Genomic DNA, 21311 nt, shown 5'->3' with positions numbered 1-21311 from the left:
GAACCAGACACCGTGGTTCCTTTTGGGCGGATGTACTCTCTCACAGAACCAGAGAAACAAATTTTGAAGGAGTACCTAGATGAGAATCTACAAAGTGGGTTGATAACTCCCTCCTCTTCACCCGCCGGGGCTCCTCTTTTCTTTGTACCAAAGAAAACCAAAGATCTGCGTCCCTGTATCGACTTCAGAGGGTTAAACAGGATCACTATCAAAGACCGGTATCCGTTACCCCTCATCAAGGACATCTTAGAAGCAGTCAGAGGAGCCCAGAGATTCACCAAGCTGGATCTCCGAGGAGCCTATCATCTACTAAGAATCAGAGAAGGTGATGAGTGGAAGACCGCCTTTAGAACACCTTTTGGTCACTACGAATATAGAGTAATGCCCTGTCCATCTTTTCTGATCTTTTGCAACAAACAGTGGTGGTGTATCTTGACGATATCCTAATTTATTCGGTTCATCCAGAGGAACATTCCAAGCACGTTCGCCAAGTCTTAGAGAGACTCCGACAACATCATTTGTTCTGTAAGCCTGAAAAATGCGAGTTTGATCAGATAGAAGTAAAATACTTGGGATACTGTATAAACCAAACCGGAGTTGCCATGGACTCAGACAAAGTACAGGCTATATTGAATTGGCCATCTCCTTCTTCCATCAAGGAGACTCAATGTTTTCTGGGACTAGCCAACTTCTACCGACAGTTCATAGCAGACTTTGCACAGAGAACCAGCTTCATTACTCAAACCCTCAAAAAGGAACATCTAAAGAAAGGTTTTTGTTGGACACCAGGCGCTGAGTCAGCTTTTCAGGACTTAAAGAAAGCCTTTATTCAAGCCCCTATTCTGCGACACCCAGACACCAGCAAACAATTCATTGTTGACACAGACGCCTCAGAAAGAGCCATTGGGGCTGCCTTGTTACAAAAACAAGACGATGATGACCTAGAACACCCTGTATTTTATCTCTCACACATTCTATCTGATTCTGAGCGAAACTATTCCGTGCTAGAACGCAAATTACTCGCCTTAAAGGTCGCGTGCACCGAATGGAGACACTTTTTGATGGGATCAAAAGAGCCCTTTGAAGCCCGGACCGATCATAGAAATCTACAGTGCTTAAGAAATTTCCAGTGCCAAAATAGCCGGCAGGCTCGATGGGCCTTCTTCTTCAGCCAATATGATTTCTATATCACCTACATCCCTGGTTCTCAGAACATCCTGGCGGATGCCCTGTCCCGACGTTATCCTGGGTGCGGTGATTCCGCGGTTCAAAATTTATTTGACAACAATAAAATCATAGGGGTAGCCCAGACTTTTTTAGATCAAGTCAAGTCCGAATATGCCAGTCTACACGAAACAGAACTAAAAAAGTTACGTCCACAGCTGCACATCGATCATGACTACTATTATCGTGATAAGGCCCTGTTTTTACCCACTAAAACAGTCCAAATCGAAGCTTTACGCATGTGCCATGATTCCCCTATTGCCAGTCATCGAGGAATGAAAGCGACTCAAGATCTTTTACTTCGCTCTTTCTGGTGGCCAACTCTCAAGGCTGACACTGAGGCATATGTGTTATCCTGTCCTACATGTGCTCAAGCCACGACACCCCGAACCAGACCTGTGGGGTTACTCCGCCCATTACCTGTTCCCCCAGGGCCATGGCATACCATATCCACCGATTTTATGTGCGCATTACCTTCCTCAGTGGGAAACCACGTCATAATGGTAACTGTGGACTCCTTCACCAAGATGGCCCACTTCACGGCATTGAGAAAGTTACCAACGGCAAAGGAGTTAAGTCAGATCTTTACTCAAGAAATCTTCAGGCTACATGGGTTACCCCAAGTTATTATATCGGACAGGGGTCCTCAATATATCTCCCGATTCTGGAATCAATTCTGCAAGACCTTGGGGATCCAGGTGGCCTTATCATCCGGGTTCCACCCTCAAACCAATGGACAAACGGAACGACTCAATCAGGGTCTCGAACAGTATTTACGTAGCTTCTGTAACGCTACACAAAGTAATTGGGCTCCCTACTTACCGCTTGCAGAATTCTCCTATAATAACTCTCTACACAGTGCCTCTAAAGTCTCTCCTTTCTATGGCTCCTATGGTTTCCATTCCAGGGCCTTCCCAACTCCCCTGAGAGACAACTCCAATCTTCCCGCCATCTCCTCCTTCGTCCGACAGCTACGGGGTATACAACGAATTATCCATTCCAACCTTGTGTCCACCAAGTCCCGCATGAAGAAGATTGCAGATAGGAGACGCTGTGCGGCTCCTCTATATCAGGTCCATGATAAGGTCTGGCTTTCCTCTAGATTCCTACCTCTCCGACTCACCCAAAACAAATTCAAACCCCGCTTTTACGGTCCCTTTCTAATTCTCAAGAAAATCAACCCTGTGTCTATGCGTCTTCGCCTACCTCTGACATGGAAGATCCACCCGGTATTTCATGTCTCGCAATTGAAACCCTACCGTCCTGATCTTTTTCATAGGCAGTTGCCCTGTCCCCCTCCTCTGTTGGTTGACAATGTGCCGGAGTACGAAGTTCAGGAGGTCTGTGACTCTTGGTTTTTCCATGGGCGCCTCCAATACCTTATTCATTGGAAGGGATACCCTTTGAGTGAGTGTTCCTGGGAGGATGCCTCTTCAGTCCATGCTCCTCTTTTGCTCCGCCGCTTTTTCCGGCTCTTCCCCCACAAACCTGGGGCCTCGGGGGGGGGGGGGCTCCCCGCGGGCTTCGGTTACCGCGGCACGTTTTTTCTGCCGTGGCCGGCACCCGGGTCGCGGAGAACGCCGCTGCCGACACTCAGGTCGCGGGGGTTGCCGCGGCCCGGGCGGGAGCCATGGAGGCTCCAGGGAGCCGGTCTAGGGGTTGCGGCACTCGCCGCTTGCCATATTTTAAGTTCTGCCGTAAAGGCAGAAGCGGCAGGGTCTGAGACCCCGAGGGGGTTCAGGCATGGCCGCGTCAGCGCAGTTTGCGCTCAACATTAATTTTCTTACATGTCCGTTTCCTGTCATTTACTTACCGATGTTTACTGGAACAAACCGAACCCTTACACTTGGGGTACTTTATACTTGTCTCTTTTCTTCCCAGCATGCTGACCACTTCATGTCTGCCCAGCATGCATTGTTTTACACACATACCTAATTCACTTTAGTTGTTTTCTCCCCAATCCAAGATGGTGGTGTTCTACTTCCTGTTTCCTACTTCCTGTCCAGGGGTATATAAGGGGATTCCAATTGCTTGTTCATTGCGTTGCAACACTCCTTGGTGGTAGTCACGCTCCGATTGATCTCCTCCTGCGAATCCTGTCTGTTCCTGTCCTGCCTTGTTTTCCAGTCTTCCTGATCCTTGGTCCTAACGCCCTGGTGTCCTCCTTTCATTTCAGGGAGTTCCTGTGGAGGTTTTTTACCCTACGGGGGTTTTTCCTCTGGGACTCCTTCTGGAGGGCACGGACTGTAGTGGTTTGCTCATACCAAACAGCACCGTGGCTACTGGAAGGGGTCGCCCCTTCCTCAGCCAGAGCAGAACCAGCCGGAACAAGGGTCGTTCCCCTACGCCTCTCAGCTTCGACGGTAAGACCATTGAAAACCGCGACATTTCATCTGTTCCGGAGCCTTGCCTGGTGTTTGTGTTTTCTTTGCGTCACTCCGAGGAGGGTTGGAAAAGTTGTTTCCCTAACACTGTGTTCATGACGGAGGCCTTTCTCCAGGAATGATACATTGTGTACATGAGTGGCCTCAATGCAGGAATGATATATTTTGTCTGTGATTGGGTCTTATTTTAGGAACGATACATTGTGTATGTGATTCGGTCCTTACCACAGGTATTATACATTGTGTGTGTGACTCGGTCATTATTGCAGGAATGATACATTTTGTATGGGACTGGGCCTTTAATGGAGGAATGATACTGTAGCCGGGCGCTGGAACACCCGGCTACCTTCAATGACGGCCCCCAGGCAGCCGAATACCCTGGGGGCACCGTCGGAGACAACCCGGAAGAGGAATGCATTGGGAATCCAGATATCCAGATTCCCAATGCAATAAAGGACGGACTTCCGCGGTTGCCTGAAGAGGAAGAAAAAGAGAAGAACACGGAGGAAACGCGATGTGGCCGGATCAGCAGAAACCAGAGGACCTGGAGGAAAAAGGAACCACTGACGGAGGGCAAGGAGGCCCAGAGACGTGAGGACTCCGCCACGTCCCTGGAGGGGCGTGGCTCAAGGAGATACGGTCCTGCTTTCAGAGTAGGTTTAAAGCCCTGGCGGGGAGAGGGGTGGGAGCGGGAGGTGAAAGGGAAAGAGGGAGGAGGGAAGGGAATCGAACAAGGAACAGGAGGAGGAAAAGGAGGAAACCTAGTGGGGTTCCCTACACAGGTTACAAAAGGGAACTACCTGATACTTATATCTATATATTGTTTGTTGGTGGTTGTTCTAGGAAAAAGGGATATCCTATCCTTTACGTAAGTCTTCTTTTTTTTTTTTCCTCTCTCTTCTCCCCCCCCTCGCTAATACAAGCACTTACCTTCCTACACGGGCATTGCGAGATCTAAGTGTTTGCTTGAGAGGTCTAGCGCACATAGGAGACTATAGTAATTGGTTATTCTCCAAACCCCCCCTTACAACTTGGTTTCCTATCACCTCACCGCACCCCCACAAGAGTCTCCCACTTACTAACATGACCCCAAACAACCCCGAAGTAAAGACTTACCTTGCCTTCTTTCTTTTCCCGGTCTCCCTGACGAGGTCCTTCCACACGACCTTCGGCTGGACCAAAGAGAACCTGACAAGAAAGAATAGAAAGTGAGTGTTAAATTCACGGGGAGCTAGAGACTTACGGGCAGCCAGACAAGAACTCTATATTACCAATAAACGTGAATCTTCCACACACCCTAAACACGAGTTGTATTGTCTGTCCTTGTCTCTACGCCCACCGATACAGTGGTGTAAGATGTGGGATAGAAGTAGCGGCAGACTAAAGAGGAGATAACTCAAGATAGAACTATGGAGGTGAAGCCAACCATCGAAGACATGATTCAACAGCTGGCATAAGGACAACGCCACCTTCAAGTAGTTTGGGAGGCACACCAAAGAGGCTAAAGCTGATAGAGAAGCACTCCAAAGTGCCCTGAAGAGCCAAGCCACTATTTTTGCAAATAAACAGCTGGTAAATGAGAAGGCCTTACAAAAACCGACAGATACTATAGCCGCCAGCAAAGTTCACCCCAACGTCCCAAGTTCTGTTCTCCAAAAATATCAGGAAGGAGAAGATCCCGATGCGTTTTTCACAAATTTTGAGCAAGTGGCCGCCTCTGCCGCTTGGCCCGAGGAGCAATGGGGCCAATTTGTGGCTCCATTATTAACGGGTAATTTGCAGGCCGCCTATCAAGCTGCTAACCCAGAAGGGACCACTCCGTATAAAGAAATAAAGAAGAGCATACTGGAACGCGTGGGACATGACTCGGAACACTACAGGCATCGATTTCGGAAGACAAAGTGGACACCTTCAGAAGATCATTCTCCTCAAACAGTATTTGGAGGCCCTTCCTGCCGTGACTGGGTCTTTAATACAGGAAAGATACATTTTGCAAGTGACTGAGCTCTACCTCTAGGAATGATACATTGTGTATGTTACAGGGTCTTTTCTGCAGGAATGATACCTTGTGTTTTTTTAATTGGTCCTTCCTGCAGGAATGATACATTCAATCAATCAAGTGATTTATAAAGCGCGCTATTCACCAGTCAGGGTCTCAAGGCGCTGGGGGGGGGGGGGGGGGTGGAAGCTACTGGTCGAATAGCCATGCTTGAAGCGTTGCCTGAAAGACAGGAGGTCCTTGGTCTGGCGTAGGTGGAGTGGTAGGGAGTTCCAGGTCTTGGCGGCAAGGTGAGAGAAGGATCTTCCTCCGGCGGTGGTGCAGCAAATGTGGGGGACGGAGGCGAGGGTGAGGCTGGCGAAGCGGAGCTGGCGGACAGGGGTGTGGAAGGTGAGTGTCATTAAGGTAGGCCAGACCTGTGTGTGGGAGGGCTTTGGGTGAGTAGTTTGAAGGTAATCCTCTTCGATACAGGTAGCCAGTGTAGGTCTCTGAGGTGGGCAGAGATGTGGTTGTGGCATGGGACGTTGAGGATGAGTCGGGCGGAGGTGTTTTGGATACGTTGCATTTTCTTTTGTAGTTTGGTCGTTGTTCCTGCATACAGTGCGTTGCCGAAGTCCAGTAGGCTGCTGACTAGGGTGTGGGTGACTGTCTTTCTGGTTTCGACAGGAATCCACTTGAAGATATTGCGGAGCATGTGGAGGGTGTTGTAGCAGGAAGAGGAGACTGCGTTGACCTGCTGCGTCATGCTGAGTGCTGAGTCCAGGATGATTCCCAGGTTCCGTACTTGGGTGGTGGGGGTGGGCTCGGCTCCAAGTGAGGTAGGCCACCAGGAGTCATTCCAGGCTGACGGGTTTCTGCCGAGGATGAGGATCTCTGTTTTTTCTGTGTTTAGCTGGAGGCGGCTTGATTCCATCCAGTTGGCAATGGCGTGAAGTCCATTGTGGAGGTTGTTTCTTGCGGTTTTGGGGTCTTTCGTGAGGGAGGCGATCATCTGGGTGTCGGCTGCGTAGGATTCTATGTTGATGTGGTGGGATCGTGCGACATTGGCGAGAGGAGCCATGTACACGTTGAAGAGTGTTGGGATGAGGGAGGATCCCTGGGGGACGCCACAGATGGTTTTGGAGGATTCGGACAGTTAGGGCGGAAGGAGGACTCTCTGGGTTCTGCCGGAGAGGAAAGAAGAGATCCAGTCGAGGGCCTTACCGCAGATCCCGGTGTTGTGGAGGTGTGTTAGAAGGGTGTGGTGACAGACGGTGTCGAAGGCTGCGGATAGGTCCAGAAGGAGGAGCGCTGCGGTTTCCCCTTCGTCGAGCATGGTTCTGATGTCATCTGTGGCAGCAATGAGTGCTTTCTCCGTGCTGCGTTTTTTGCGAAATCGGATTGGGAGGAATCGAGCTCTTTGCTGTCTTCCAGGAAGCGGGATAGTTGGCTGTTCACAATTTCTTCAATGACCTTCGCAGGGAAGGGGAGTAGGGAGTTGGGCCTGTAGTTTTTGGGGTCGTCTGGGTCCGCTTTGGGTTTCTTCAACAGTGCGTGGGCGTTGGCATGTTTCCCTCTCTCCAGGTAGTTGGCTGTCTCGAGGGAGCTGTTGATGATGGTGCAGTGGTTGGGGCGATTATGTCACTGGCTTTGTTGAAGATCTGGTGTGGGCAGGGTTCCGAGGGAGAGCCGGAGTGGATGGAGGCCATGGTGTTGATGTGGTCTTCATTGTTGACGTGGGTCCAGGAGCATAAAGGGTTGGTGTTTCTTAGTGCGTTGGGTTCGTGGTTATCAGTGGTTGGCTGGTGGGTCTGGGGTTTGAAGCTGTTGTGGATGTCTTCGATCTTTCAATGGAAATAAGAGGCGAGGGAGTTGCAGAGCTCCTACGATCGTGGGGCTTCGTGGGAGCAGGGCTTAGGGTTGGAGAGATCTTTGATGATGCCAAAGAGCTCTTTGTTGTTGTGGGCATTGGTGTCTATGCAGCTTTTGTAGTAGGTTCTTTTGTTAGTGCGGATCGTCTGGAGATGTTTGCGGATGGCAGTCTTGAGGGTGATGTGGTTGGATTCGGTGGGTTCAAGGCGCCAGGTCTTCTCCATTCTTCGACATTCCCGTTTGGAGGCCTGCAGGTCGGGGGTGAACTAGCTGGCCTTGGATCTGTGGGGGATGTCTGAGGGTTGTTTGAGTGGTGCAAGGGTGTTGGCGCAGTCTTCTATCCATTGATGCAGGTTGGCGGCGGCTGTGTTGGGGTCCCGGGTCCTAGAAGGAGGAGCCTGGGCGAGGGTGGAGATCAGTTGTTCTGTTGAGATTCCGTTCCAATAGCGACGAGGGGGTTGAGTGGTGAGGTAGTGAGTGACCGGCTTCTGGAAGGAGAAGTGGATGCAGCGATGTTCGGTCCAGTGGAGTTCGGTGGTGTGGCTGAAGGAGACGTGGTTGCTGGCTGAGAAGATGGGGTCGAGTGTTTGTCCTGCGGTGTGGGTGGGCGACGTGACGAGTTGCTTGAGCCCGAGGTTGGCGATTAGGTTGGTGGTGTTGATATCATTGTTGTTTTCTAGGTGGAAGTTCAGGACGCCGAGGAGGATGTAGTCCGTTAAGGTGAGGGCTTGGGTGCTGATGGTGTTGACTATGTCGTTGCAGAAGTGAGGTCAATGGCCTGGGGGTCTGTAGAATAGTGTTCCTCTGAGGGTGGTGTTTGCGTTGATGAGGATTTTGAAACGGAGGTGCTCGGCAGAGTTGATGGTGTCATGGGAGCTGGTGGAGACTCGAATGGTGTTTTTGTAGACTATGGCGATTTCGCCACCTGGTTTGTTGCTGCGGTCTCTTCTGGTGATATTGTAGCCTTCTGGTATAGGTATGGCTATGTCTGGTTCAGAGGCAGAGTTCATCCAGGTTTTGGTGAGGAATGCACGTCAGGCGATGATGAGGTCAGTAGGTCCCAGAGTTCGATTGCGTGCTTGTGGATGGAGCGGTTGTTGAGCAGAATGCAGCTGAGGTGTTTGTCTGTAGCTTTGTGGTTAGGTTGCAGGTGAAGTTGCAGGCTTTGCAGGAGAATGGTCCTTTGGTGTGCTTCGGGGTGGACTGGAAGCAGACGCTGGAGCGTCCTAGATTGAGGGCGTGGAGGTCGTTGGCTGAGTAGCGGTGATTTGTTTTGCGGGAGGCGCGCGGGCCAGGGGGACTGGCGCTGGGCACGGTCTTGGCGCGGACAGGCTTGCCTTTGGCGCGCCGCAGCTGGCATAAGAGGGGAGGAGGGAGGGAGGGAGTGGCAGCTGGGAGGAGGAAGGGGGGGTCCGCGAATGGGAGAGCAGGGGGGGGGGGCGGGCCGCAGGGCTCAGCAGCAGGAAAAAGGCAGTGAAACTGGAGTGGAGGGAGGGAGGTGGGGCCACGGGGACAAAGCGGCTGGGGCGTGGGAAGAAAAATAAACTACTGGAGTCCGGTAAAAACCCCCGAGAAGGCACCTGGAGTGGCGGGTGCAGAGGCAGCGGTGCAAGGAGCGACCTGCCTGCCTGAAGCAGGTTCAAGGGTCGCTCTTTGTCTGCGCCACGGCTGGCATAAGAGGGGAGGAGGGAGGGAGTGGCAGCTAGGAGGAGGGAGGGGGGTCTGCGAATGGGAGAGCAGGGGGGTGGGGCCACAGGGCTCAGCGGCGGGAAAAAGGCAGTGAAACTAGAGTGGAGGGAGGGAGGTGGGGCAACGGAGACAAAGCGGCTGGGGCGTGGGAAGAAAAATTAACTACTGGGGTTCAGTAAAAACCACGAGAAGGCACCTGGAGTGGCGGCTGCAGAGGCAGCGGTGCAAGGAGCGACCTGTCTGCCTGAACATTGTGTATGTGACTGGGTCCTTCCTGCAGGAATGATTCAATGTGTAGGTAACTGGGCCCTTACCACTTAAATGATACACTGTGTATGCAATTGGGTCTTTATCACAGGAACAATACATTACGTACGTGACTGGGCTCTTAACGTAGGAATGATACATTGTTTATGTGACTGGGCCCTTACTCCATGAATGATCCATTGTGTGCGTGGCTGAGATCTTACTGCAGGAATGATACATTGTGCATGTGCGACTGGGTCCTTATTGCAGGAATTATACAGTGTATGTGACTGGGCTCTTACTCCAGGAATGATACATTGTGTAGGAGTCTGGGCCTTTAATGCAGGAGTGATATATTGTATATGTGACTGAGCCCTTGCTGCAAAAATGATACATTGTATTATGTGACTGGACTCTTACCGCAGGAATCATGCATTGTGTGTGTCATTGGGCCCTTCTTGCAAAAATGAAACGTGTATGTGACTGAGCCCATGCTGTAGAAATCATACATTGAATATGTAACTGGGTCCTTCCTGCCGGAATGATGCATTGTGTGTATGACTAGGTCCATTTTGCAGGAATGATATATTTTGTATGTGACCAAGTCCTTATTGCAGGAATGATACACTGTGTATGTGATTGGGTGCTTCCTGTAGGAACGATACATTGTGTATGTTACTGGGCCCTTACTGTAGGAATGTACCATTCTGTATGTGACTGAGCACTTACTGTAGAAATTATACTTTGTGTGTGTGACTAAGCCCATGCTGCAGGAATGATACATTGTGTGTGTGACTGAGCCCTTGCTGCAGGAATGATACATTGTGTGACTGGATCCTTCTTGTAGAAATGATACATTGTGCATGCGATTAGATCTTTCCTGTAGGAATGAAACATTGTGTATATGAGTGACCCCTTACTGCGGGAATGATACATTGTGTATGTGACTGAGCCCTTACTGCGGGAATGATACATTGTGTATGTGATTGAGCCCTTAACGAGGGAATGATACATTGTGTATGTGACTAGGTCTTTCCTGAAGGAATGATACATTGTGTATGTGATTAGGTGCTTCCTGTAGGAATGATACATTGTGTATGTGACTGAGCCCTCACTGCAGGAATGAGATTGTGTGTGTGTGACTGGGCCGTTACCACAGGAATGATACATTGTGTTTGTGATGGGGTCCTTATTGCAGGAATGATACGCTGTGTATGTGATGGGGTCCTGTAGGAGGCTGGTCTGGCTTATAGTGGGTACCTGATGGTACTTACACTGTGCCAGGTCCAGTTATCCCTTATTAGTAGATTAGAGGTGTTCTAGCAGCTTAGGCTGATAGAGGTAGCTATAGCAGAGCAGCTTAGGCTGAACTAGAAGACATGCAAAGCTCCTACTATACCACTTATAACACTATATCATAATAATCACAATACTCATAGTTACTAAAAATAAATACTTTTTTAGTCACAATGTGTCAGAAATATCTCAGAGGATATACTCCCTTAGGAGGTAAGTAAAATACACAAAATATACACACAAACTAAAATCAGTAAGTAAATAGTTAGAAAAGTAGTGCAAACACTGTAGAATACAATAGGATGCAATAGACCAAGGGGCAACACAAACTATGTACTAAGAAAGTGGAATGCGACTCACTTACGGACCCCAGGCCTAGTGTAGTGGGTCACTAGGATTGTAAGAAAACACTAAGGGTGTCCAAGATACCCCACCCCAAGACCCTGAAAAGTAGGAGTAAAGTTACCCTACTTCCCCAGAAACACACTAAAGTCGTGATAGGAGATTCTGCAGAGACCACAACTGACTGCAAAGCACTGAAGATGGATTCCTGGACCTGAGGACCTGCAAAGGAAGGGGCCCAAGTCCAAGAGTCATCAAAGTGTCCTGGTGGGGCAGGAGCCCACTAAACCCCAGCTGAAGGTGCAAAATGGCTGCCTCTGGGTGGAAGAAGCTGAAGATTATGCAACAACGGAAGATGCCAGGAACTTCTCCTTTGCACAGAAGATGTCTCACGGTGTGCTGGAGGATGCAGAGTTGTTTCCACGCAGAAAGACCACAAACAAGCCTTGCTATCTGCAATCGTCAAGGTTGAAGAAAATGGGTGCTGCTCTGGCCCAGGAAGGACCAGGAGGTCGCCCCTTGGAGGAGACAGAGGGGGCGCTCAGCAGCATGTAGAGCCCACACAGAAGCAGGCAGCACCCACAGAAGCACTTGAACAGGGGTTCAAGAAAACTGAGCAAGGCGGTCATCTCAACACTATAAAGGAGGGTTCCACGAAGCCAGTGGTCAACTCCGCGAGTTGAGCAATGCAGGACAGAGTGCTGGGGACCTGGGCTCTGCTGTGCACAAAGCATTCCTTGCAAAAGTGCACAGAAGCCCTAGCAGCTGGAGTTCATGCAGTACACAGGATTACTGTCTGGCATGGGGAGGCAAGGACTTACCTCCACCAAATTTGGACAGATAGACCACTGGACTGTTGGGGTCACTTGGATCCAGCTCCTGTGTTCCAGGTACCATGCTCGTCAAGATGAGAGGGGACCCAGAGGACTGGTGAAGAAGTTTGGTGCCTGCCTTAGCAGGGGGACGATTCCGTTGACCCACAGGAGATTTCTTCTTGGCTTCCAGTGCAGAATGAAGGCAGACAGCCCTCACAGCATGCACCACCAGGAAACAGTCGAGAAAGTTGGCAGGATTAGGTGCTACAATGTTGCTGGTAGTCTTCTTGCTATTTTGTTGCGGTTTTGCAGGCGTCCTGGAGCAGTCAGCAGTCATGTCCTTGGCAGAAGTTGAAGAGGGAGATGCAGAGGAACTCTGGTGAGCTCTTGCATTTGTTATCCGTTGAGAAACCCACAGGAGAGACCCTAAAAAGCCCTCAGAGGAGGATTGGCCACCTAGCCAGGTAAGCACACATCAGGAGGGGTCTCTGATGTCACCTGCTGGCCCTAGCCAATCGGAGGCCTCCACTGTGCCCTCACACCTCTGTATTCAAGATGGCAGAGGTCTGGGACACACTGGAGGCGCTCTGGGCACCACTCCTCGGGTGGTGATGGACAGGGGAGTGGTCACTCCCCTTCCCTTTGTCCAGTTTTGCACCAGAGGATGGGCTGGGGGATCCCTGAACTGGTGTAGACTGGTTTATGCAAGGAGGGTACCATCTGTGCCCTTCAAAGCATTTCCAGAGGCCAGGAGAGGCTACTCCTCTCAGTCTCTTAACACCTATTTCCAAAGGGAGAAGGTGCAACACCCTCTCCCAGGGAAATCCTTTGTTCTGCCTTCCTGGGATTGGACTGCCCAGACCCCAGGAGGGCATAAGCCTGTCTGTGGGTTGGCAGCAGCGGTAGCTGCAGTGAAAACCCCAGAGAGCTGGTTTGGAAGTACCCGGGGTCCATGCTGGAGACCTGGCGATGCATGGGATTGGCACCTCAGTACCAGATTTGGCATGGGGGGGGGGCAATTCCATGATCTTAGACATGTTACATGGCCATATTTGGAGTTACCATTGTGAAGCTACATATAGGTATTGACCTATTTGTAGTGCACGCATGTAATGGTGTCCCCACACTCACAAAGTCTGGGGAAATTGCCCTGAACTATGTGGGGGCACCTTGGCTAGTGCCAGGGTGCACTCACACTTAGTAACTTTGCACCTAACCTTCACCAAGTGAGGGTTAGACATATAGGTGACTTATAAGTTACTTAAGTGCAGTGTAAAATGGCTGTGAAATAACGTGGATGTTATTTCACTCAGGCTGCCGTGGCAGTCCTGTGTAAGAATTGTCTGAGCACCCTATGGGTGGCAAATGAAATGATACAGCCCATAGGGATCTCCTGGAACCCCAATACCCTGGGTCCCTAGGTACCATACACTAGGGAATTATAAGGGTGTTCCAGTGTGCCAATCAGAACTGGTAAAAACGGTCACTAGCCTGCAGTGACAATTTTAAAAGCAGAGAGAGCATAAGCACTGATGTTCTGGTTAGCAGAGCCTCAGTGACACAGTTGGGCACCACACAGGGAACACATTCAGGCCACAAACTGAGCACTGAGGTCCTGGCTGGCAGGATCCCAGTGAGACAGTAAAAACACCCTGACATATACTCAATAACAGGCCAAAAGTGGGGGTAACAAGGCTAGAAAGAGGCTACCTTCCTACAGGTCATTAATGCAGGAATGATACATTGTGTATGTTACTGGGTCCTTATTGCAGGAATGATACATTGTGTATGTGACTGAACCCTTACTGTGGGACTGATACATTGTGTATGTTACTGGGCCCTTTCCTTTCTGCAGGAACGATACATTGTGTATGTTACTAGGCCCACACTGCAGGAATGATACATTGTGTATGTGACTGAGCCCTTACCGCAGGAATGATACATGGCTTGGGGGAGTCACCTGCACGGTATTTCCCACAGGAGACTCTGCCTCAAGAAGACCCCTTACCCAGCAGAGAGAAAGCTCGAAAGGTGTTCTCCACCAGGATCGTGACATCCTAAGAGACTCAAGGATCTTCTGTTTCATTTTTTTTTTTTTTATAAACATTAGACTCTCCATCGGGGGCAGCCCTTACACTAACAGGGAGATTTACAAACATCTCACGCTCGGTTAATGACACAAAGTGAAGCTAACCAGCACAATTTTTTCCTAATTTACTTTCAGTACCCAAAGAATACTGCAAAGCAATGCAAAACACTGCTTTGTGTTACTTCATGCAATGGGGGTGTACATGGGTGGTACCCATGTCATCTAATCAAGTTATCATATCCCCACCCCCCCCCACCCCCCCACCCCTCACAGGTCCAGTCACTCCTCTCAAACAGTCAACATGGTGGACAAATTTCTATTAGCAGAAGTAGGGGTGCCCTGGGAGGCAGCTGAAAGGTACCTGTACCCTCTGCGTTCCCGCCCCCCGGCTCATGCTGGGGGGGGCACCAGGGCCAGCGCCATGATGGGGGTTCTCCAGGACCATGCTGGGGGTTCTCCAGGGCTAGGACCATGCTGGGGGTTCTCCAGGGCTAGTACCATGCTGGGGGTTCTCCAGGGCCATGACCATGCTGGGGGTTCTCCAGTGGGTTCACCTGGGCCACAGTCCTGCTGGGGGGTTCTCCAGGGCCACAGCCATGCTGGGGGGTTCTCCAGGGCCACAGCCATGCTGTGGGTTTACCAGTGGTTTCATCATGGCCAGCGCCATGCTGGGGGTTCGCCAGAGCTGTGCTTGGGGTTCTGTAGGGCCAGGACCATGCTGGGCGTCTACCAGGGGGCTCACCAGGAGCACCACCATGCTGGGGGGTTCACCATAGCCACCGCCATGGTGCTTCGGGCCACCGCCATTCGTCAGGCCTGAGAAGGGCCCATGAGGGCTCTGAGTGGGAAGTCAATTATTCTTCCCAAGAGAAGACATATGATGGAGCCACACACTGCATGTGGCAGTGAGTGTGCAAGGGAGGGAAAGAGTGAAAAATCAGTGAGGGTCTCCAGGGCCAGGACCTTGCTGGGGGAGGGGTCTCCAGGGCCAGGGCCTTGCTGGGGGGGGTGGGTCTCCAGGGCCAGTGCTAGGATAGGGGTTTACCAGTGGTTTAATCAGGGCCAGGGCCATGCTGGGGGTTCGCCAGGGCCATGCTGGGGGTTCCCCAGGGCCATGCTGGGGGGGGGTGGGGGGGGTCTCCAGGGCCAGGACCTTGCTGGGGGGGGGGGGGTCTCCAGGGCCAGGACCTTGCTGGGGGGGGGGGGGTCTCCAGGGCCAGGACCATGCTGGGGGTGGGGGGGGGGGGGGTCTCCAGGGCCATGCTGGGGGGGGGTCTCCAGGGCCAGGACCATGCTGGGGGGGGGGGGGCCTCCAGGGCCAGGACCATGCTGGGGGGGGGGGGGGGGTCCTCCAGGGCAACAGCCATGCTGGGGGGGGGGGGGTCTCCAGGGCAACAGCCATGCTGGGGGGGGGGGTCTCCAGGGCAACAGCCATGCTGGGGGGGGGGGTCTCCAGGGCAACAGCCATGCTGGGGGGAGGGGGGGGTCTCCAGGGCCAGCGCTAGGATGGGGGTTTACAGTGGTTTCATCAGGGCTAGGGCCATGCTGGGGATTCACCAGGGCCAGAGCTGTGCTTACGGTTCTCTAGGGCCAGGACCATGCTGGAGGTTTAGCAGGGGGCTCTCCAGGGCCAGCGCCATGCTGGGGGTTCTCCAGGGCCACCGCCATGATGCTTCGGGCCGCCACCATTCGTTAGGCCTGAGAAGGGCCCATGGGGGCTCTGAGTGGGAAGTCAATTGTTCTTCCCACAAGAAGACATGTGACGGAGCCACACACTGCAGGTGGCAGTGAGTGTGCGAGGGAGGGCAGGAGTGAAATTCAGTGAGTATGTAAAAGAGAATGAGTGGCAGAGAATGGGAGAGACAGCAAGGAAAAACAAAATGAGAGGGTGAGTGCATGAGAGACTGAGAGGCGATAAGGCTTTTAGAGCATGTGCGAGTGTGCCAGTAAGAGTGGAGAAGAAAGAGTGATCATGTGAGGGAGTGAATGTGAGAGTGAGTGGCGGTGAGCCCCTGAGTGCCCAATTTAAAAAGAGTGAGACACTGAGGACAGGAGAGAGCACTTGAGGCATATGAGAGAGACTTGGTGAAAGAGAGCAGAAATGGCAGACTGTGCGTGACATCGAGAGATCTATGCCAAGGAGGGAAAGTCTGAGCCGGGCACTTTCGCCAGAAGCGCGTGACGCTCGTCACCAGAAGCGCGTGACGCTCACTGCCACAGAGAGAAACCTGCAAGAGGTCTCATTTAAATTGAAAATGTGTTCTGTACGTTGACGGAAATAAATGATGTTTTTAAAACTTTGGAATTACAGTTTTTATTATTATATTTGTGTTTAAGGACGGCCGCATGAAAACTGATAAACACCGATTTTCAGATTTTAGAGCTGAATTTGGAATCCCCAAAAGGCAGCCAACAAACTCCTGACATGTACACCACGTGTGCCCTGCATCCGATATACCACTTATGCACGACCCCACATCCACATGTCCGGCCCTCGACAAATAAAGATAGAAATGAAAACTATGTGCAAAAATCCCTGTTTGAAAAAAACTGGACAGCATGTAAAGTTTGTTGCCTGGATTCAGCTAGATTCTGAACTTGTTTTGTGCTTTTCTAAACCACCTACGTCCTAAAATAACCGTGGTGACAGCAGAGACCTCCTCCTGGGCGCCATATTGTGTGTCCCCGTCTCATCTCTACTCTTGGGAAGAATAATTAACTCCCCACTCAAAGAGCCCCCATGAGCGTTCCCAAGGCTGGTGAATGGTGGCCCTAAGCAGCATGGCGCTGGCCCTGGTGCACCCCAGCATGGCGCTGGCCCTGGTGAACCCCAGCATGGGCCGGGGGGCCGCGCAGAGGGGACAGGTACCTTTCAGCTGCCTCCCAGGGCACCCCCACTCCTGCTGATAGAAATTTGTCCTCCATGTTGACTCTTTGAGAGGAGTGACTGGGCCTGTGAGAGGGGATATGATAACTTGATTAGATGACATTGCGGCCGCACTTCAGCTCAGCGGGTCTGTGCTCCAGTCCTTAACCTCTCCTCAGGAGGCCACAAATCATGAGCAGTAATTGATCCATTGTCCGATGTAGGATCGACAATAACTGGCTTGAATTATGGTGATGAGTTGAGAAGAATTCTGAGTCAATATGGCCGCCCCTGTTCACAGTGGCCCGCTTAGAACCTTTGCTGCTGTGAGACAGCGGTGTCCACAGCTCAGCAGCGTAGATTGCACTGGTCATTTTTAGGTCTTGCTTCACAGCACAGACCTCTGCAAAGCATATTTTTTTATTAATTCTATAAAATATACAATATGTTGGCTTTGCTGCACGAAGAGGACTATTGCTTTCTCACCACGTGTTATTGGCTGTTTGGCTATGGAACCTCCTGTGGAGTACTTGCTTTGCATTGCATATGTGGGGGGAACTCTTACATTCCAAAAATGCAATGAAACAATACACATTGCTTTAATATCCCAAATCACGTATTGTACATAGAAATAATTTGTCTTTTTTGATTTGTGTTTTCACTGGTGCAAGTTTTTAAATATTTTAAACAAACCTCAAAATGCAAGCTAGACCTATGTGCTTTGGCAACACTAACTACTTAGAGACAGTGGGGAGGGCACAGAAGAGAATGAAAAGAGACAGTGGAAGGAAACAGATAGTGAATCATGCAGCGGTGCATCATTTGACATCAAGAGGGTGCATGGTGAGGTGTCACGAGGGGTGCATGGTGAGGCGTCACGAGGGGTGCATGGTGAGGCGTCACGAGGGGTGCATGGTGAGGAGTCACGAGGGGTGCATGGTGAAGAGTCACGAGGGATGCATGGTGAAGAGTCACGAGGGGTGCATGGTGAAGAGTCACGAGGGGTGCATGGTGAAGAGTCACGAGGGGTGCATGGTGAAGAGTCACGAGGGGTGCATGGTGAAGAGTCACGAGGGGTGCATGGTGAAGAGTCACGAGGGGTGCATGGTGAAGAGTCACGAGGGGTGCATGGTGAAGAGTCACGAGGGGTGCATGGTGAAGAGTCACGAGGGGTGCATGGTGAAGAGTCACGAGGGGTGCATGGTGAAGAGTCACGAGGGGTGCATGGTGAGGCATGGTGGAGAGGGGCCGACTGGCTGAGGGTCAAACAACGCTCGCTCACCAGCAACAAGGTTCGTCTAAGAACCATTGGCAAAGCTAATTAGTCCCAAGGGCGAGACCTATTGGCATTGCTAATGCTTGTTTGCTACTTGGTTGCAGGTTTAGTAATATCGGATGTAACGCAGTGGAACAACTTATGCTACATGAACCGGAGAGCGCTGTATCTTTTAATATGTGGCGTTGGTGCGCTCTTTGCCAGGGGGTGCACAGCCAGGTGCCTTGTGCCACACACAGACCCTTGTATCATAGTGAAAAGGCGTGTGCCTACTGAAGGGTTCCCTTCCAGTAAACACCATGCTTAGACTTATTTCTAAAGTTTTACCACCATTGTATGTTTGTGTGGATTATAGTACAACACACATACAAAGTTAGAAACGTGTGGAGAAAAGACAACTTCTCTCATTCTGTGTGCCCGCATGCAGAAGCATAGTTTGTGGGGCAAAGCCCTGTCTTCAACTATTAGTAGATAGTGCTTTGTGTCAAAAAACCATTGGTGGGGTACGGATACGCCTATGCCGTACTCCAAGTATGCCCCTATGTACAAGGTAACTCAAGCCTTACTTGAGGGCAGTTTTCCAGTGCACAGCATGTCGCAAATGGGAAAGTAAATTCCAAACCAGCACTTTGCACCTGTTTGTGTGACTTTTAGGCCCATATTTAAGAAAAAGTGTTGCATCAGAGCTGATGCGCCACTTTATCTGTGCGCCTCCTACCGTCACCTAACGACACCATGGTTGTGCCGTATTTACAATATTTTTGATGCTACTGTGTCGCTTTGCTGCGCTAGTGTCAAACATGTTGATGCTATTGAAACAAAGCACAGGGAGGCCCATGGGTTAATATGGAGCGTCATTTTAACGCCTGCTCCGAGCAGTCGTTAAAAATGATGCCAAAAATGGTGCAGTGAAGCTGTTAAATTTCACTGTGGTGTTTTTGCAGGCCTCCGAGCGCCAGAATGCCCCCCAGCATATATTACGCCAGGCGCAGCATAGTGTGGGGCAAGGGGTTAGAAAGTGGCGCACTGCGTGCATTCTGACACTCTGTAAATATATAGAGGGGAAAAAGCCCCTTTAGCGCTGCCTCATCGACAAACAAATGGCGCTAAGGTGGCACTAAGTTAGCGCTGGAGGCTCTCTAATATATCCATTAGTAAGTTGGCAGAGGTGCAATGTTTGGATCGCTTTGGAATATAGTTCCTGGCGTGACAGAGTGAGCAAAAACAATCTGATATTGGATCGTATTAAATGATCATTTAATCCGTGCACATGAGGCGGCTGCAGTTTGTAGAGCGCTCACACTACGGACAGCATAGGGGCAGCGGCAGCCATCTTACAGGCGCGCGCCATCTCCATAACTCAAAGCAGTTATTGGTGGATCTCGAGGGGGAGAATGGATCAATTACTGCTCATGATTTGTGGCCTCCTGAGGAGAGGTTAAGGACTGGAGCACAGACCCGCTGAGCTGACGCGCGGCCCCCACGTCATCTAATCAAGTTATCATATCCCCTCTCACAGGCCCAGTCACTCCTCTCAAAGAGTCAACACGGAGGACAAATTTCTATCAGCAGGAGTGGGGGTGCCCTGGGAGGCAGCTGAAAGGTACCTGTCCCCAGCCCATGCTGGGGGTTCACCAGGGCCAGCCCATGCTGGGGGTTCACCAGGGCCAGCGCCATGCTGGGGGTCACCAGGGCCAGCGCCATGCTGGGGGTTCACCAGGGCCAGCGCCATGCTGGGGGTTCACCAGGGCCAGCGCCATGCTGGGGGTTCACCAGGGCCAGCGCCATGCTGGGGGTTCACCAGGACCAGCGCCATGCTGGGGGTTCACCAGGACCAGCGCCATGCTGGGGGTTCACCAGGACCAGCGCCATGCTGGGGGTTCACCAGGGCCAGCGCCATGCTGGGGGGTCACCAGGGCCAGCGCCATGCTGGGGGGTCACCAGGGCCAGCGCCATGCTGGGGGTTCACCAGGGCCAGCGCCATGCTGGGGGTTCACCAGGGCCAGCGCCATGCTGGGGGTTCACCAGGGCCAGCGCCATGCTGGGGGTTCACCAGGGCCAGCGCCATGCTGGGGGTTCACCAGGGCCAGCGCCATGCTGGGGGTTCACCAGGGCCAGCGCCATGCTGGGGGTTCACCAGGGCCAGCGCCATGCTGGGGGTTCACCAGGGCCAGCGCCATGCTGGGGGTTCACCAGGGCCAGCGCCATGCTGGGGGTTCACCAGGGCCAGCGCCATGCTGGGGGTTCAGCAGGGCCAGCGCCATGCTGGGGGTTCACCAGGGCCAGCGCCATGCTGGGGGTTCACCAGGGCCAGCGCCATGCTGGGGGTTCACCAGGGCCAGCGCCATGCTGGGGGTTCACCAGGGCCAGCGCCATGCTGGGGGTTCACCAGGGCCAGCGCCATGCTGGGGTTCGCCAGCGCCATGCTGGGGTTCACCAGGGCCAGCGCCATGCTGGGGGTTCACCAGGGCCAGCGCCATGCTGGGGGTTCACCAGGGCCAGCGCCATGCTGGGGGTTCACCAGGGCCAGCGCCATGCTGGGGGTTCACCAGGGCCAGCGCCATGCTGGGGGTTCACCAGGGCCAGCGCCATGCTGGGGGTTCACCAGGGCCAGCGCCATGCTGGGGGTTCACCAGGGCCAGCGCCATGCTGGGGGTTCACCAGGGCCAGCGCCATGCTGGGGGTTCACCAGGGCCAGCGCCATGCTGGGGTTCACCAGGGCCAGCGCCATGCTGGGGGTTCACCAGGGCCAGCGCCATGCTGGGGGTTCACCAGGGCCAGCGCCATGCTGGGGTTCACCAGGGCCAGCGCCATGCTGGGGGTTCACCAGGGCCAGCGCCATGCTGGGGGTTCACCAGGGCCAGCGCCATGCTGGGGGTTCACCAGGGCCAGCGCCATGCTGGGGGTTCACCAGGGCCAGCGCCATGCTGGGGGTTCACCAGGGCCAGCGCCATGCTGGGGGTTCACCAGGGCCAGCGCCATGCTGGGGTTCACCAGGGCCAGCGCCATGCTGGGGGTTCACCAGGGCCAGCGCCATGCTGGGGGTTCACCAGGGCCAGCGCCATGCTGGGGGTTCACCAGGGCCAGCGCCATGCTGGGGGTTCACCAGGGCCAGCGCCATGCTGGGGGTTCACCAGGGCCAGCGCCATGCTGGGGGTTCACCAGGGCCAGCGCCATGCTGGGGTTCACCAGGGCCAGCGCCATGCTGAGGGTTCACCAGGGCCAGCGCCATGC

The 21311-nt window shown here is 52.5% G+C and overlaps 1 protein-coding gene across 2 annotated transcripts in view; it reads right to left on the bottom strand.

The window, feature by feature from the left end:
* LOC138274914 (zinc finger protein 34-like) overlaps nt 1-21311 on the bottom strand; it is a 278326-nt gene that overhangs the window by 241065 nt on the left and 15950 nt on the right. For both annotated transcript variants that reach the window (XM_069219026.1, XM_069219027.1), the window contains exon 2: nt 4725-4796. In XM_069219026.1, coding sequence (XP_069075127.1) covers nt 4725-4796 — 72 coding nt within the window. The remainder of the gene's footprint in view (nt 1-4724; nt 4797-21311) is intronic.

The sequence above is a fragment of the Pleurodeles waltl genome, unplaced genomic scaffold, assembly GCF_031143425.1.
Source record: "Pleurodeles waltl isolate 20211129_DDA unplaced genomic scaffold, aPleWal1.hap1.20221129 scaffold_209, whole genome shotgun sequence".
NCBI classification, from domain to species: Eukaryota; Metazoa; Chordata; class Amphibia; order Caudata; family Salamandridae; genus Pleurodeles; species Pleurodeles waltl.
Note: the sequence above shows the minus strand (reverse complement) of the source record. Positions and strands in the feature narration are given on the sequence as shown.